At 36.9% G+C, this 15,673-nt stretch overlaps 1 protein-coding gene across 1 annotated transcript in view; it reads left to right on the forward strand.

The window, feature by feature from the left end:
- The first annotated feature begins 6,766 nt into the window (after positions 1-6,766).
- Hr3 (Hormone receptor 3) overlaps positions 6,767-15,673 on the forward strand; it is an 83,928-nt gene continuing 75,021 nt past the window's right edge. Inside the window, exon 1 of the mRNA XM_070658163.1 lies at positions 6,767-7,996. Within this exon, the coding sequence (XP_070514264.1) occupies positions 7,978-7,996 (19 nt within the window). The 5' untranslated portion in view covers positions 6,767-7,977. The remainder of the gene's footprint in view (positions 7,997-15,673) is intronic.

Genomic DNA, 15,673 nt, shown 5'->3' on the forward strand with positions numbered 1-15,673 from the left:
TTTTACATTGATAAAAAAATATTTTTCAAATCAATATACCGATATTTATTTTTATTTTTTAACATGTACTATGTTATAATTTTTTTTTTTTATAATTTCTAATTTTTATTACTTTAAAGTAAAATGCTTATTAATTACCTGTAAAAAAGAAGAGAGAAAAAAAAAAGAAAGTAATATGAAGTAAATTTCTAAATTTCCATGTTAAATTTGAATTTTTTTTTTAATACGAATACACTTTTAGTTATCTGTATAACTAAATGAATTTTTATTTGTCATTCTTCTGATACACATACACGCAAACGTACATATAATTTAAAATGTAATGACACATCGATAGATTCTTAAGAGTTTCGCTTCAACAAGCATCTTTCGTTGGTTTGTGTGCACTGGTGAGAAGTACGTCCTTAAAGTATCGATTGCCTTTAACGAATGAATGAAGCCCACAAGCTCTCGTAGAGTACGATAAATAATTTTAAGGTTTCACTGTGTAAATCGCATAATAGGTAATTCTTTATCTTTCCAAAATATCAAGAAAAATTTTGTATTATATAAGATTCGGGTGGGAACATAAAAATATTATATGTATAATGCTCGATAAAAAAAAAAAAACAAAAAGAAATAGGATTAGTAAATGTTTATTAAAAAAAAAAAAAAGTAATGCATTTTCTGTTCATATGGAAAATAGTACAATTTATAGAAAGTATTATGCACATTTATGATTATAATATTCAAAATATAGCACTTTTTTTAAATAAAAAAATGATTAAATTTATTATTTAAATATAAATTATATAAAGTAATTCAAAAAAAGATATAAATAATTTTATTTTTAAAGACACTTGAACAGAAAATAAAAAATTTTGATAACTACAAAAAGATATTTTATTTTAATCAATTTTTATCGTGTAAATATTTATCTTATTTATTTAAACATTTTTTATGCAAAAGAAAAAAAATTATAAAGGAAATTAATTTTCGAACGCGACAGTAACATCACATAATAAAGTCTTCAATGCCGATAAAATAGAAAGTAGAAACACGACGGCAGGTAATCATTCCGTTACCTTCTTTTCGTCGTGAAGGCGCGCAGATCTTTCCTTCGTTGCTTGGTTGATGGCGCGCTTATTATATAGAGAGAGAATTTCCTGGGTATCTTCTGCAGAGATTGATCTGCATAGTCATTTAGGCATAACGAATTTGCAGACCCGAGCACAATACTTACACTACAAATAGTTTGATAAACCTATGCACCGCATCCCGTTACATTTAAACTTTTATGACTAGATAACGTAACAAATAGATCAGAAAAAAATCGTCGAAAAAAAAACAAAATAATAAAAAAATAAAATAAAATTAATAAACGATACGGAAATAGATAAAAATAATAGAATTACAAATCAAATTTGATTCGAAGAAAAAGGTGCGTGTTATAAATTACATAAATTACGAAACTACTTACTTTATAGTGCAATCCCGCCGCGTAGTTACGGTATACCATGAATGAAAGGAAATGCAAGTTGTGTTGATATCCTGCATACGCGTTTTCGACATTACGAAAAACTCGGCACGGCGCACGTAGTACACACAAGAGGCGCTAGAAGATTTACATATTTACGTACGGACTTATTACCTCAGGCGCGCATACGGTTGCTGTACAAGGCATTACGAGCGGGTGCGATGTACCGTTGATCGCCGTGGGCGTCTCGACCCTCCTCTTCGCTCCCTCACCGCGTCCCCAGTTTCTTCTCATCTCGCGCGTCCCGTTCGGAATATAATTCTTGATGGATTCGAAGAATTGAACACGTCATGATGTTCAACCGCATCCGAAATTACAGGGCGCAAGGCATTTCGATTAGGGTTACTTCCAAGTATCGCTACTCTTGCTCGTTCAGCAGTTGAATTTCTGGATTCTGACGCTATGAAATACAGAAACAAGTGGAAGTAATGGAAAAATTGAGTCTTAAAGAATTTTTAATTTTCTTTCTTTTTTATATTTTATTTTATAAGCTTAAATATTGCTCGATAATTAATAAAAAGATATAAGGTTTTTTTTTTTCAATATGTTTAATTATTGAGAAACTGTAGATTATACATATAAATTTGTCGTAACTTTTGCGGTTGGATATTATGTCTCAATTTTTTTTATACTGCCTCAAGGAAATTCGCTGTATCAGTTTTGGATAGGAAACAGCTGAGATAAAACCGGTACAGGTAGCAGTAATAATTAAGATAATCGTACAACTAAAGGAGCGGGCAAACGTGAGACTTTATTTAGAGAAACGGACTAATGTCGCAGCTTGAACGATTATTGAAGAAAAAATTCTCGATAAAATCACCGAAGTTGAAATGAAATAAGATATACTCCGCGGAAGCAAACGGTATCGTAATGGTGAACGAACATTGAACAAACGACCGGCCGTGAACTTCAGCGTGAACAATGTATATTCAATAACGCGATTTCTTCCGGAAAAAAAGGATTATTCGTTCCTTGCAGATATAAACGTTGCGCAAATTGCCACGAGACTATAACGTTTCGATATGAGGATAATAATAATTACAGGAATCAATTAATAAAAATTTTTATTAAATATATAAATAATACGGATATACATATATAATTTATAAACAAAACTTTAATACATTTTTAATAAATTTATTATTAATTTTATTTCCGTGACAATTGTGCTATTCGTAATTTACGTAATTCGATTTATTTAACACACTTTATTCGTTAGAGCGATGTTACAAATTATAATTTGTACAATTTTAAGTAAAGAATAAGTTGCTATCCGAGAAACTAACATTTATATTATGAAATTCATGTTGTATAAGTATGATGAAGGCAAAACTATAAATAGAAACGAAGTAATCGTAAACGTGTAACATCGATAGATACGAACGACCGACCATGAACCATGGAGGTGACAACTTCGAAGTTAAATAGTAGCGATAGAACGAAGCACGTCGAAATCTCAATAATTTGAAACGTTCGCCTCGCTCAGAGTTTACCGTTAGAACTTTTTAATTTTATTTCATTATTCTAACGTTGCTCCATCGAAAGGTCTTTTTTTTTTAAGAACGCTTTAATTCTATTTGAAATTTAAAGAAAAGAAAATTAATTTTTTTATTCCATTATTTCTGCCTTTTGGAAAAACAAATTAACATTTAATTATCTATTGCAATCTAAAAGTTATCGTGGAAAGAGGTACCATTTTTAGTTAAACTCTGTTTTTTTTTTTTTTTTTTTTCATGAAAAATTATCTGTCCCTTTATATTTTATTTATTTTACGAATAAGTAATATTCTTTTCTACATATTATTTCCATGAGCAAAAACATATATTTTCAAAATATCTTGTTTCAGAATATAATGGAAATTACCTCGCGGTATTATTACGTTAGAATAATTATCAGCTTAGAACTCTAAACATTTTATACGCATGTGTCGCAGTGTTAAAAGATTAATAATGGCAGGACATATGGGAAAGGAAATAATGCTGACTATAAACTTATTAAGATTGTAACGTAATACAAAACATAATAAAGATACCGCTCTAACAGTAACTTTACGATCTTTACAGACGCATAAAACGATAACTGGTTATGAAAAGAAAAGAAAAGATTGATCTGTAGAATATTGAAATTATTCTTCTTGCAAATATTAATTAATTTTAGATTTATTATCGGAAATAAAGCGCAGTCCGCTGATTATAAATATACCTTTGTGATTTTAAAATAACATTTTATAAACGGAGGTCTACAATTCGCGCAAAGGTTTTCCTGCGATTAAACGTGCAGCTGAATTCCACCACCACGGGCAAGTTATCTAAAATTTATGGACGTTTTAATTTCGCATTAAAATAATAGAACAAAGCTTAAATAAGTTGCTGACATCTGAATCGGCGGCGCGGCGTGGCGGCAAGAAATAAACAGATTATCGTTGCTTACCGGCACTTTATACAGCGCGATATTATCATAAAATACCGGTTCCCGTGCCTATCGGTCACGGTATCCCACGGAAAATTAAAAAAAAAAATGAAAAAAAAAAAAGAAAAAAACGAGCTACGTACGCGCGATAGCCACGAATTACGACTGTCCGTGAACCCCGAGGATGATTTCACCGGACGGTGGGGATGCTGTACCGCTATGTGTTACATCGTCGATCTCCCTTTCCCTCCCCCCTCGCCTCCCCCCCCCCTTCTCGCGGCACCCATCGGTACAACCGTGCCCCTCCACCTCGTCACAATTTTCGCAGTCGGGGGCACAACGGTTACGTTTTACCGTTGCGAGCCGCTCGTTCGCTCGCGCGGCATCCGTACTGCGGTTGCGGCACTTGCGGCCCGCCGCCGCGGCGTTCTCCTCTTTGCTCTCTCGCACGCCTACTCGCGCGAGAAGAGAGGCCTCTTGCGCGCGAGCCGATTCACCGTCGTGTAGCCGGGGCCCCGTGTGTGCGCACGTTCGACCGAAGCTTATGAGACGTCTATTTGAACAGAGAAACTCTTGCGGCATGATTATACGTCGCCGTGCTTATGAACGTATCTCGCAAAGCTCTCGCACGAATGAGATTCTGAGCTAGGCTCCCTCGCGTATGTTTGAACAACTATGTACTTTTACACATGCGATTTTGAGCACGCGAGTAGTAACTCCGCACGCCTTAACTTTCCCCGAGATTTGTAGTCCAGATGGATGCTCGAGGAAAGAACGGATCTAAACTGAAATCAGGAAAAATTCTGATCGCAAGCCGACTGTACGGTCGCTTTACGGTTTTCATCAGCTACGCAGGCACTCTGAAAAGTTTCGTAACTATTCAATCCACGTATCGCCTTTTTTTTTTTCTTACACTATCGCGACACTAATTTCGCGTTAAGCTATACATAATTTTTATTAAGTCATTATTTGAAGATCAAAAAAGCGCGAGAATCGATTAGGTGACCTGCGAACAGTTCGGAGAGACTTCCTCATGAAAAATTTGCCAATAACGCGCTGGCTAATTAGATATCGTGGGGTTGCACGCGACTTATATCGATCGTCGTTTCCGATGACATCGACCGTCGACGGCGCACGGATAGAACCGAAAGCTGTCTATCGATAAGACAAAATGTCAGCTTCATTATACATAAATTTAGCAAACAACACAATATCCACATCCTTCTTATATCGAATCAATTTTCAAATTGCGTGTAATCGATGCCGGCGGCATAGAAAATCGATCAATCTCAATACATATCTTGACGCGTGCAGGATAATAGAATCGTAAAGAGGTGAAAGGATTATAAGCGATACGCGAATACTTGAACTAGTGAATTCACGGTGCTTTCGATTCGTGAAGCGCCGAAGCTTTGGCACGACGATTTACAATTAAATATCTGGTAGCAAGCGTTTTACAAGACTCGGGGCTAGCCTTGGGTTTGGCGCCAAAGACCGGCCTGAGGTCAATGACCATCGTAATATTCACGTTCGGTCAGCGGACGACCGCGAGCTCGGGTCCGAGCGATTCCTCGGGTCTGAGATAATCGCGCATTCAAGGGTACGGAAGAGGCGACAAGCCGATTTCGGTAAATCTCGAATCCCTTTTTTGTTATCGAAATAGCTTCCTCTTTATTGCGTCATTCGAATGCCCGTCGTATAAATCCCTTTTCGGTGAAAAAAAATGATCCCGCTGTTACTCCGAACTTTGGTATTGGAGAACAGAATACGTGTACGTATAGTGTTCTTTGTGTAATCGGTACGAAAGGAGTTAAAAGGCTAATTATTGATTTAGATTAAAGCGTATTATGTAAAAGAAAAAAAGATATATATTTAACTACATATTATTTACAATATTTAATCGTTTATAATTACCATCTAATTTGAATAAAATTTTATTTAATATATAATTTAAATTAAAATTCATAAAAAGAAGCTATATATAAAATCAGTTTCTCGGACCTTGCCGGGACTTGTGTTTTTACTTTAATAAGTGTAAAAATCTGATATCTGAATATTTCGGATCAATTCGCTCCCGCGTGCTCAATGTTCGCCGGATCCGGCAGGATGCCAGACTAAAAGAGGGTGGCACCCTACGGGCGAATAACGGTAAATGGCGCGACCGAGTGACTCTCGTCACGGAAGAGATCCGCGTACACAGCAAAGCGGAGGCGGTGAAACCTCGAGATGAAAAGAGAACGAAGTAATAGAATCCCATAGGAATGAATAAATAAACCAAAATACAACAAAAAGAGAAGCAAGAGAACAAAAGAAAAAGGAAAAATTCGTGATAAATAAAAAAAAAATATAATAAACGACCAAAGACGTACTTTAAAGAAAAATTAACTTAGATGAAGATTATGGAGAAAGAAATGGAAGAATAAGAAGGCGGCGGAAGAAAGCGTAAGGAAAACGTGAGGAGCAAGTCTCGAAATGAGAAAATGGACGAAAAAGAAGGCGGGGGGAAAAAAGATAAAGAAAAAAAAAAAGATGAAGAGGACAAAAGAGGTGAGAGAGGAGGAAAAACATAAGGAGAGGACCACAGAGAGGAAGACTTTGGTGGGGGATGAAGAAAGACCGTTCGCTTTATGCTACCGCTCATCTGGTAGGGGCACGCGAACGACGGCGACGACCCGGTGGTGGAGGCAGAAGAGTGAACCGGTGAACCCACATAGAGGGGGCAGGGTGACGGCGGCGGCGTCGACGACGGCGGTGGCGGCGGCAGCCGACGGTGGTGAGGGTACGATGACGAGCAGCACCGTGCGCGAGCACCTGTGGATCTCTGCGGTAGAGTCACTCACCAGCTACCACCACCGGACCACCGCCGAACCTCGAGGTGTACAGGTAGAACCGAAACGGAAACGGTAACGCCGCGCACAACAAAACGCGAAGAGATCGAAGAGGAAATAGAAAAAGCCCGAAAACGAAAGACAGACGATACCTGACAGTCCTTACAAAAAAAAGAGAAAAAAAAATAAAAGTGGGGGATAAGGGTGATTGTGGCCGACCGCGGCGATTTTATTAGCCGTGCTGGCGCTGAAGAGAAAGGAACCATCTACTGACCGCGTGTGTGAGAATCCAGGCTGAAGGGCACGTGTAGGAACAAAAAGAAGAAAAATAATGTCTGATGGATTATCGCATTGAAAATTAATTTGAAGAAATAAGGGCGAAGGGATTCACCAGGCGATATAAGTGTAAATTTGGGATTACAGTGATACCGCAAGTAAGGATCCGGAGGTACGGCTCTCCCGCGGCACTACGTATGCATTGACTCCAGTGTGAAAGATTCCGAAGATTTGATCGCGATTCGTTAGACTTTTTCATTCAGCTGTTGCGATTTGTCGATCGTAATCTCGCCAGTTCAGATTTCACAGGCGGCGTCATTGACACCGGTGACGTTCGCGAGAACGGATTTACGGAGAGCGACAAGCTCGCTTATAAACGCAGTCGACGTTGGAGCAAAATTGATTTTACGATTTTCACATAAAGTATTCGAGTATTTAAATTACGAAACGAGTGTTACATTAAAAAAGAAGAAGAAGAAGAAGAAAGAAAAACAAATTTAATTGCATTTTATACTTACGAAAAATCTCAAGGAAAATAAAATCGTGGCCTCTTCGACTAAAATTCTTTCCCGCATTTTTAAAATCGGAAGGGTAACGGAGGCGGCAGGAAATATCGAATGTGCGAAAGTGCGAATAGAATTCGAGGAAATCACGAGTGGAGGACGGAACCCTGATCGATTCTCCATCGAGCGTTGCAGCGCTCGACATCGCTATGTGGCGGCGGCGCGTTTTTTGATTTGTGATCTTGAGAACGGAGGAGCATGGATACGATTGAATGATCAGTGAGACCCCGATCGCAAGAACGGAAAGAAACGGAATTTTTCTTAACGCGCATAGTGATTAACGGATTTACTTAAGTGGGTGATAAGTGAGAGAGCCGAGGTGAGATAAGAGCGATTTTTGGGAAAGGCGGCGTTGTGGATAGCAGGATATGCGATCTCTGACAAGATGCCTAGCACGATAAGAGGTGAGTGACACGTTACGTCGATTTATTAACAACAAATAGAACTTCGTGTGCAAGCCCCATATCCTGTGACGATTTTGTGACTTTTTCTGTGGTATAAAATTCAGCACAAGCGTCTTTTAATTGGCCAATTTTTAATAATAATTGTAACAAACTTTAACACAGCGTTAATAGAGAATTAATTATTCGAATGGTATAAAAAGGTTTACTTACAATCTCGTGACACGCTACGTAATGTTACGATAATCTTTATTTCGGGCGTAAAGGGTTAAAGCTGCGGAGAACCTCGTGAGATAAAAACGAATCCGAGTGTGTAGATTTAATGGACGCTATCAAAAATTCACGTGGCATCGATCCTTTTAGCGCTCCAACCCTTTCACTGCAAACTATTGATTTAGCAGGGGGAGAGGAGAAAAAAAAAACGTATTCTCATCCTGCAATATTTTTCTGGGTTATGTCAATAATAAAATTTAATAAAAACTTAATGAAAGTTGAATATTTGTTGAACAATTTTCTCATTGATATAATTGATTCATTAAAATGATTACTGAATCCGATCTTAATAAACTAATTTCTGAGATGAGAAATTAATGATCGCCTTGGCACTGTCTTTTACAATTTTTTCATTATATATTTAATTTCTGGTAACACAATGATCTACACGAATTTATCTTCTCATAAATATCTTTAAACTATACGTGACAATTTAATATTTGGCTTATGCAACGCGTTCTTGTTTTTAATTAACTAGATGTTTTATTTTATTTTTAATTACATTTAAAATGCGCGAGTACGATGTTATATCTCTCTCTTCCCCTTTTTTTTAAGACTAAAGTTAATGTTACATTTCCACGTTGCAAAAAAAAAAAAATAACAATGACGCTAAAGAGGAAGCTATTTTTTATGTACATCTGGACAAACGAACGGTTTTACGATATTCTATTCTTCCTTGACTCTACCTAGATTTCTTCAAAGCGTTTCTTTATTCTTCCTGACGGGATTAAGGCAGCGAGTCAATCTCAAATTATTCGGAAGAGTAGGGTAGTAACAGAAAAGAATATTTAATCAGAATAAAAAGAAATACCGACTATGGAAAAATAGGCTCGTTCGCAGAAGGTAACAGTACGCGATGTTGCGGTCACGATGGCAGGGTCACTCGAGGTCAGTAACACACTGACGACGCGGTCGCGTAATCCGCGACGGTCTTCTGCCTCTGAGATCCATCGAGTATGCGCTTTTCAATCTCTTCGCGATCGTTTCAAACCTATCGAGATTACTTGCTCTGATACTATATTCTCAATCACGATAATTAAATTTTTTTTTTAACTTAATTGGAGAAAAAGATCGTAAAATAAGTAATTTTGTTTGATGCATAATTTTCATTATTATAAAAAAATTAACAATTCAAGCATTAAAAGTAACGAACAGCATGAATCGGTTAGCCGATTTTTATTACATATGCTATTATATTAAGTGTAATATTAAGTCATTCATATCGGGTAGTGCGATGATTATAAATAGTTTAATAAGGTAAAATTATATATTACAAATTATATTAACTTTTTAAATCGTTGTCTTATCTTGGAAATTATCGAAAAATCAAATGGAATGTGATAATACTTAAGAAATATTAATTACGCCCGTATATATAGCCGTAATAATAAAAAATCCGTTCCACAGGATCACTTAAATAGAATTATATGAAATATTAGTAAGATTTACTTTGAAAATATCGATTAAAACGGTCCACTTTTTATTGAAATGTTTAAATAATTTGTCTCATATAAACTCCACTGTTCTCCCTAATACTTAATTATTATAATTTATCGAAACTAAAATTAATTCACAAAATAAAATTAATTGATTTTTTATCGCGAGGAAAAAGTTTCCGTAACAAAAATGCAATATAAAAATATCTAAGAAATAAATCAGTAATGTAAAATAATAGTAGAAACAATAAATCACGCTTTATGCTGCGTGATGTAGTAGGTGTTTAAATTATATGACGAAGCGTAGATGAGTTGATATTAAAAGAATGCATGCGAAAGCAGACGTAATCAAATTACACTAATGAAAGCAATAACTGCACAGTCATTGCAAAGTCATGTGATAAATTCGAGCAAACGGTGCGGAACATGCACAAAATTGTTAAAAATAATTTTCAAAAATAAACAAATCAAAAGCGCACAGAGAATATATTCAAATAAAATTACGAGTTACTTTAATTCATCGTAAGGTTGAAACGTTAGAGCATATGGCAATTAGTATTCCCTAGTTAGGATTCTACGAAGTGTTACGTAATCGAAAATTGAGCAACGCACAAAAAAAAAAAAAAATGAGCATACAAAGTGGAAGGAGGAGGAAAAGGGAGTGGGAAGGTTTACGCGAGCGGAGGGAAGGGCAGGTAATGAAAAGCGAGATTCTCTTCCTGCGACAGGTGGCAAAGACCTTGGTAAACTTAAGGGCGTTGCGATCGATTACCTAACCGGGCACGGCTATGAGGCAGATTTTCGGTTCCTGATGCGGCCTCGGGTCTCGATGGGCCTGCGCCCGCTTGCCGAACTAAGCGCCGACAAGCTCGCCGCTCGGTACACGAACAAAAGCGAGGGTCAATGAACCTTCTTGAACGTACACCACACGCACGCACGCACGCACGCACGTGATCCCTCCACGCATTCGTGCGCGCCCGCTCTCCGTCTTTGTCCTCTCTCCGTTTTTCTTTATCTTTATCGCAAAAAGCATGATACGCGCGCGGACGGGTGTAGTAAACGAAATTTTCGGCATTAGCAGAGCGAGGAGGAGCTCGTTTAAGTCGACGAATTTTTGAGTAAATTGAGACGCGCTGTGGAACACTTCCGTCGTGCGAAAATAGAGAGATGAGATTGCAGAACCAGCTTTGCACGGTATTGTGTCGTATTTTTCCATCAAGTGAAATGATACGACTATGAAAATTCATGACACAAATCGCTATGAAAGTTTAGGGTTGCCATGTCGTGATATCGAAAAAGGAAGGCGTCATATTGCAATGACATGCGACGCATATACATATAGGTGCATGGAAAGAGATTCGACGTTGCGTAAAAATAAATTCGCAATAGCCACATAGCTATTTTTCACATATCTATTTCTTTTAATATACATTTTGACGTACATATAATTATTAAAAAATTTTGGCCACCAAGAAACTCGAATTCAAGTTTTACTTTGCTAATAGTCTTTTAAATAATAATTAATTATTTCTAATGATTCTACAATATTATACTGCGGTACAAACATTACTTAATTACTCTAGCTTTTTTTCTTTTAATTTCGACTGTAATTAAAATTTTGGAGAAACTAAAAAGACAATTTTGATTGTACTAAATTCGAAACCAGAAAACGAATGCAGTTCGTTACTTGTTAAAACAAAATCAATTCTATACCAGTAAAAATAAATCGTCAGGGTCTCTTTCTACATCTTGCCATTCGGTATACATACAGAGCTTAATAATACCGCTTGATATTACCAATGCACGAGTTTTAAATAATAAATTTAAAAGTATTATTAATATAAGGAAATAAGATGTATGTGTATAGTCCGCCTCTTATCAGTAAATCGCCTGCATCTCTGTCGAGAATTTACTTCTTTATTTAAAAGAACACAAAATCACCCTCCATTAAACTATAGCTTTCCACAATGCGCGAGAATGAAAAAGGGCGGTAACCCCGGATACTTATTTATATCCTCGTAAGCCGCCTAAGTATGGTCCGACCAATGTAAAGACATTATCCAAGCATATCGCATCGTGTATATCGAAACGCACGAAGGGTATAAGCAGGCGATGAACCGAGCCTGTATATGTCGATGGGAGCCTCTACCCAAATTACACTGCCGAGTACCGTTATGGTAGGCCCATGACCGAGCGACTCTGAGCGACTTGAAGCGAGTTGGAACCTCGTCTTGCAGTACTTCTTCCCATACCTCGAGCAACAATCGAAAGATTCATGCGTCACGATAGGCGGCTTATCGCAATTTGCAATATTACGAAATAGGTAACTGTGCCTTATTACGAGAGCGCAAACTGAAATTATTTCACATTTCAAAGAATAATTCGTAAATTTTAGTTACAATACGAAATGAGATAATTACCAACTGTTTCAAATTGCACAAATGTTTTTATTATTACGTAAATTAGAAGTAACATAAAAATACAAAAGAATAAATCTTTCCTACGTATATTCCAACATTTTATTCAGATAATTCGGAACTTTATCCATTTACTTAATTAAAAAATAATTACGAGTTTAATGGCATAAAGTATAATAATATTCATAAAATAATTTACGTGTTTTTAATTTTTCTCGATAAACGTACGCGTTTTGTATATTAAAAAAAAGTAAAATCGTGTTGAGACTTAGCACGTGCATGTTTCGATTACATACCATTAAGATATCCTACGAAAAAAAAAAAAAGAACGGATATCAGCTCTCAATTAACGTCACTCTTCGCTTTTACATTTCCGTACATTCCGGGACGAAACTCACGGGTTATTTTCACTCGATTCCAAATATCAATATCGACGTAGCCAACCCCGCGAAGTGACGCGCGTGTACATACATTATGCGTAGCTACGCGCGTAATTACGCCACTCGTCGCGCCTACCTATCTACCTACCTACCTACCTACCTACCTACCTAACTCAAAACCAGGTGTGTGGTGGTGTGTTCCTTTGCTTCTTCGTTCTCCAGTCATTGAACTCGCGCGACTCGTTCAACCCACCAGCTGTTTCTTACTACTCCACCCCCACCGCGCGCCCCGTTTCGTTTTTCCTTCCCTTTCCGTTCTGTTGTTTCAACTACTACCGCTACTATTATTATTACACCGTTTCGAGCCGATCTCGGTCCATCCGTCTTCCCCGGCACTTTTACAGAAGTGCCGACCGATATCCCCGTGCGAAACGCGGATCGGATGAGAAAAAATAGCACAGGTGTCCCTTTCCGAAAGCACCTGACATTTTTTTTCACAACGCGGCACTTACATTAAGGTGTGTTGTACACACCTTTTACTCGCGAACATATCTATGATTCATTCAACTTCTACGACTGACTTAGGCTGAGGTCATTTTTATCTATCTAACACTAAGTGCATAAATTTTATATGTAGTTTAATTTTTATATATCGCTCGTATCAAGTTTCGATACTTGGAATTGTAGTAAAAAATTATTTAGTTTAAAATATTGATGTACGATTTATATTAGAGTAGAAAATTAATTATATTTTCTTCAAACGAGTTCTCTAGTCTTCTGACTGCGGCGGGGAAAAAGAAAAAAAAATTGTACGTGAACAAAAAGATTATTCGAGCTCGGAGATTCAATAATACTTGAGCGAGAAAGTCCGTTAGTTTAAATAGGAGTTCGTTGCCCGTTAACGTGCGTTAATGTTATATCGATCAGCGAGGAATTCGAAGGTGAAGCGATTTCGATCTCCTCTTCTCTATAATTAACTCTTCCGCGACAATTATCTTGATAGCCCGATATTAGAAATGCATTGAGGAACCGAAGAGAAGTTTATACACAAATTAATTAGAGCTATGAATAAACGAATGGCAATATTAAATATGAATTAATTTAACTAAATCTACATTCGCGCGTATAGATAATAATCATTTTAATATTTCTTTTACCGAATACAGTTACACGAGGTGCACTCTACTTTTCAAATACAGTTCCGTTTACGGCGCATACACATTCACATGCGTGCGTAATTTTTAATGTGTCGTACTTTTGAACCTTAAAATTAAAAAAATAACTTTTAGATTTTCCGGAAAAAAAATTTAATATTTTGAAGTGGAATAATCACATTTCGTAACTAAAAAATTCAAAGTAGAAACATTAGTTAATGGTATTGAAATAACGGGAATATTTTTTTTTTCTTTTTTTTTTTCTTTTTGTAAAATAAGTATAAAAGAGTCTATCCGAGAAGCGGAATACGCGTTAGCGAGAACTAATTCGTAACAAATAATAGTTCGAGCTCGGTCACTGCCACGCTTTGTCCATGACTCATAGGGCAATATCTCCTCTCTTCTGGATTCATTTCTCGTTGAACATTGCTGTCGGGCGCTTAAGGTCGCGGAGGGGAAGGTCGAGCCCACGTTCAACGCCCTTTCATGTATTTCGATCTTACCAGGCACACGCAACAATGACATTGGCGTGGGGCGACTGGGATGTTAATGATACGGCGCGAATCTAAATAGACAAGAGGACAATTAGAATTGATAATTTGTCCGAAATGAGTTTCTAAACGTTTACATCAATTCCGAAATGTCTTTACGCGTATTGTTTCTTCAATATTAACATTTCGACGACGGTTATAGAAATGGATGTCCGTCCACATATCGCTCTGAATTAATTTCCCGTCAAAATGAGCGACACTCCGTGTAATAATTATTTTAGAAAATTCATATTTTTCAATATATAGAAAATATGTGGACGTTAAAATAAATGTTTTCCATATGTTTCTTTTTTTTTCAATAATACAACACGGGCGTTGAAGTGGAAATAATTTAATCGATTGAATTAATTTGAAATCTTAACATAGAAATCTAGAACGTTGGATATAATGTAGGAAGAATGAATTGAATTCTCGTATCTACGAGAATAAATATATAAATCAATATACGACTGTGCAGATAAAAAATATATGAATCGAGTAATCATATCACGTGTACTATAACACGATATCTTTAACCCTGCGGCACTGATTCGACTGCATTATACTATCAATTTGCTTAACAATTTCTTTTACTTTAACTTTTATAAAATCGTTTATAAAAAGGTTTTGTTACATCTAATTAACGCAATTAATTAACACATATATTCACATGCACGTTTAAATTATTTTTTTTAGCCAAGAGAATTGATATATTCAAAGAGAAATAGCTAAAACTTTTTTCTTTTTTTTATCAATTGTTCGTAAAGTTTAAACTCTAGCGATAATCGCGATCTTGTGGTCGAATCGGAGCTTCATGGGCCGAAAGAACGACGCTAACGTGGACGAGCAAGTCGTCGCGTCGGCAGGTATTCGATAGCACCGCAAGGGTCGTCGACCGCAGGTGTTACGCGCCCGTTCACTCGACTCGCTCGGTTCAGCTCGTCCTCGCCACGGCCAAAACTCGCGGCTCTCTCCCTCTCCTATTCGGGAGACCATCGAAATTCGCGGACACGGCCCACGTATCGCTCCCTTGCGCATACGTTAAAGCGCGGAGGCCCTGCGTTGCCTCAGGAATATCTCCGGAGGAGATAATACCGCGGTAACTAACCGTGAAAAGAATGGAAAAACCCGTGAATTACAAAAGTCAACACCGCGGATTGTCAGTGAGTCATTTAACACCAGCGTCAGTGGAGAACGTTAAAAATAAAGCTTGCTTGTAATGTTAATTAAAAAGGATACCGAATGATAAACATCCTTCACACTTCATTCGGTGGTGTCTACAACTCGCAAAAATATGTAGCTTTAATGATTAAAGGCGCATACGAAAAAAGCTTGATTATAAATAACAAGTAATACATCAATCTTGAAGATGTAATATTAACACATAAAACAACGAAATAAAAAAGAAAAAAAAAATTGTATAGTCCATTAAACACGTGGGAGAAAGAGAGAGAAAGAGAGCGCGCTTGTCTTCTCAGAAAAACCTTCTC

Source organism: Cardiocondyla obscurior, linkage group LG06 (genome assembly GCF_019399895.1).
Source record: "Cardiocondyla obscurior isolate alpha-2009 linkage group LG06, Cobs3.1, whole genome shotgun sequence".
NCBI classification, from domain to species: Eukaryota; Metazoa; Arthropoda; class Insecta; order Hymenoptera; family Formicidae; genus Cardiocondyla; species Cardiocondyla obscurior.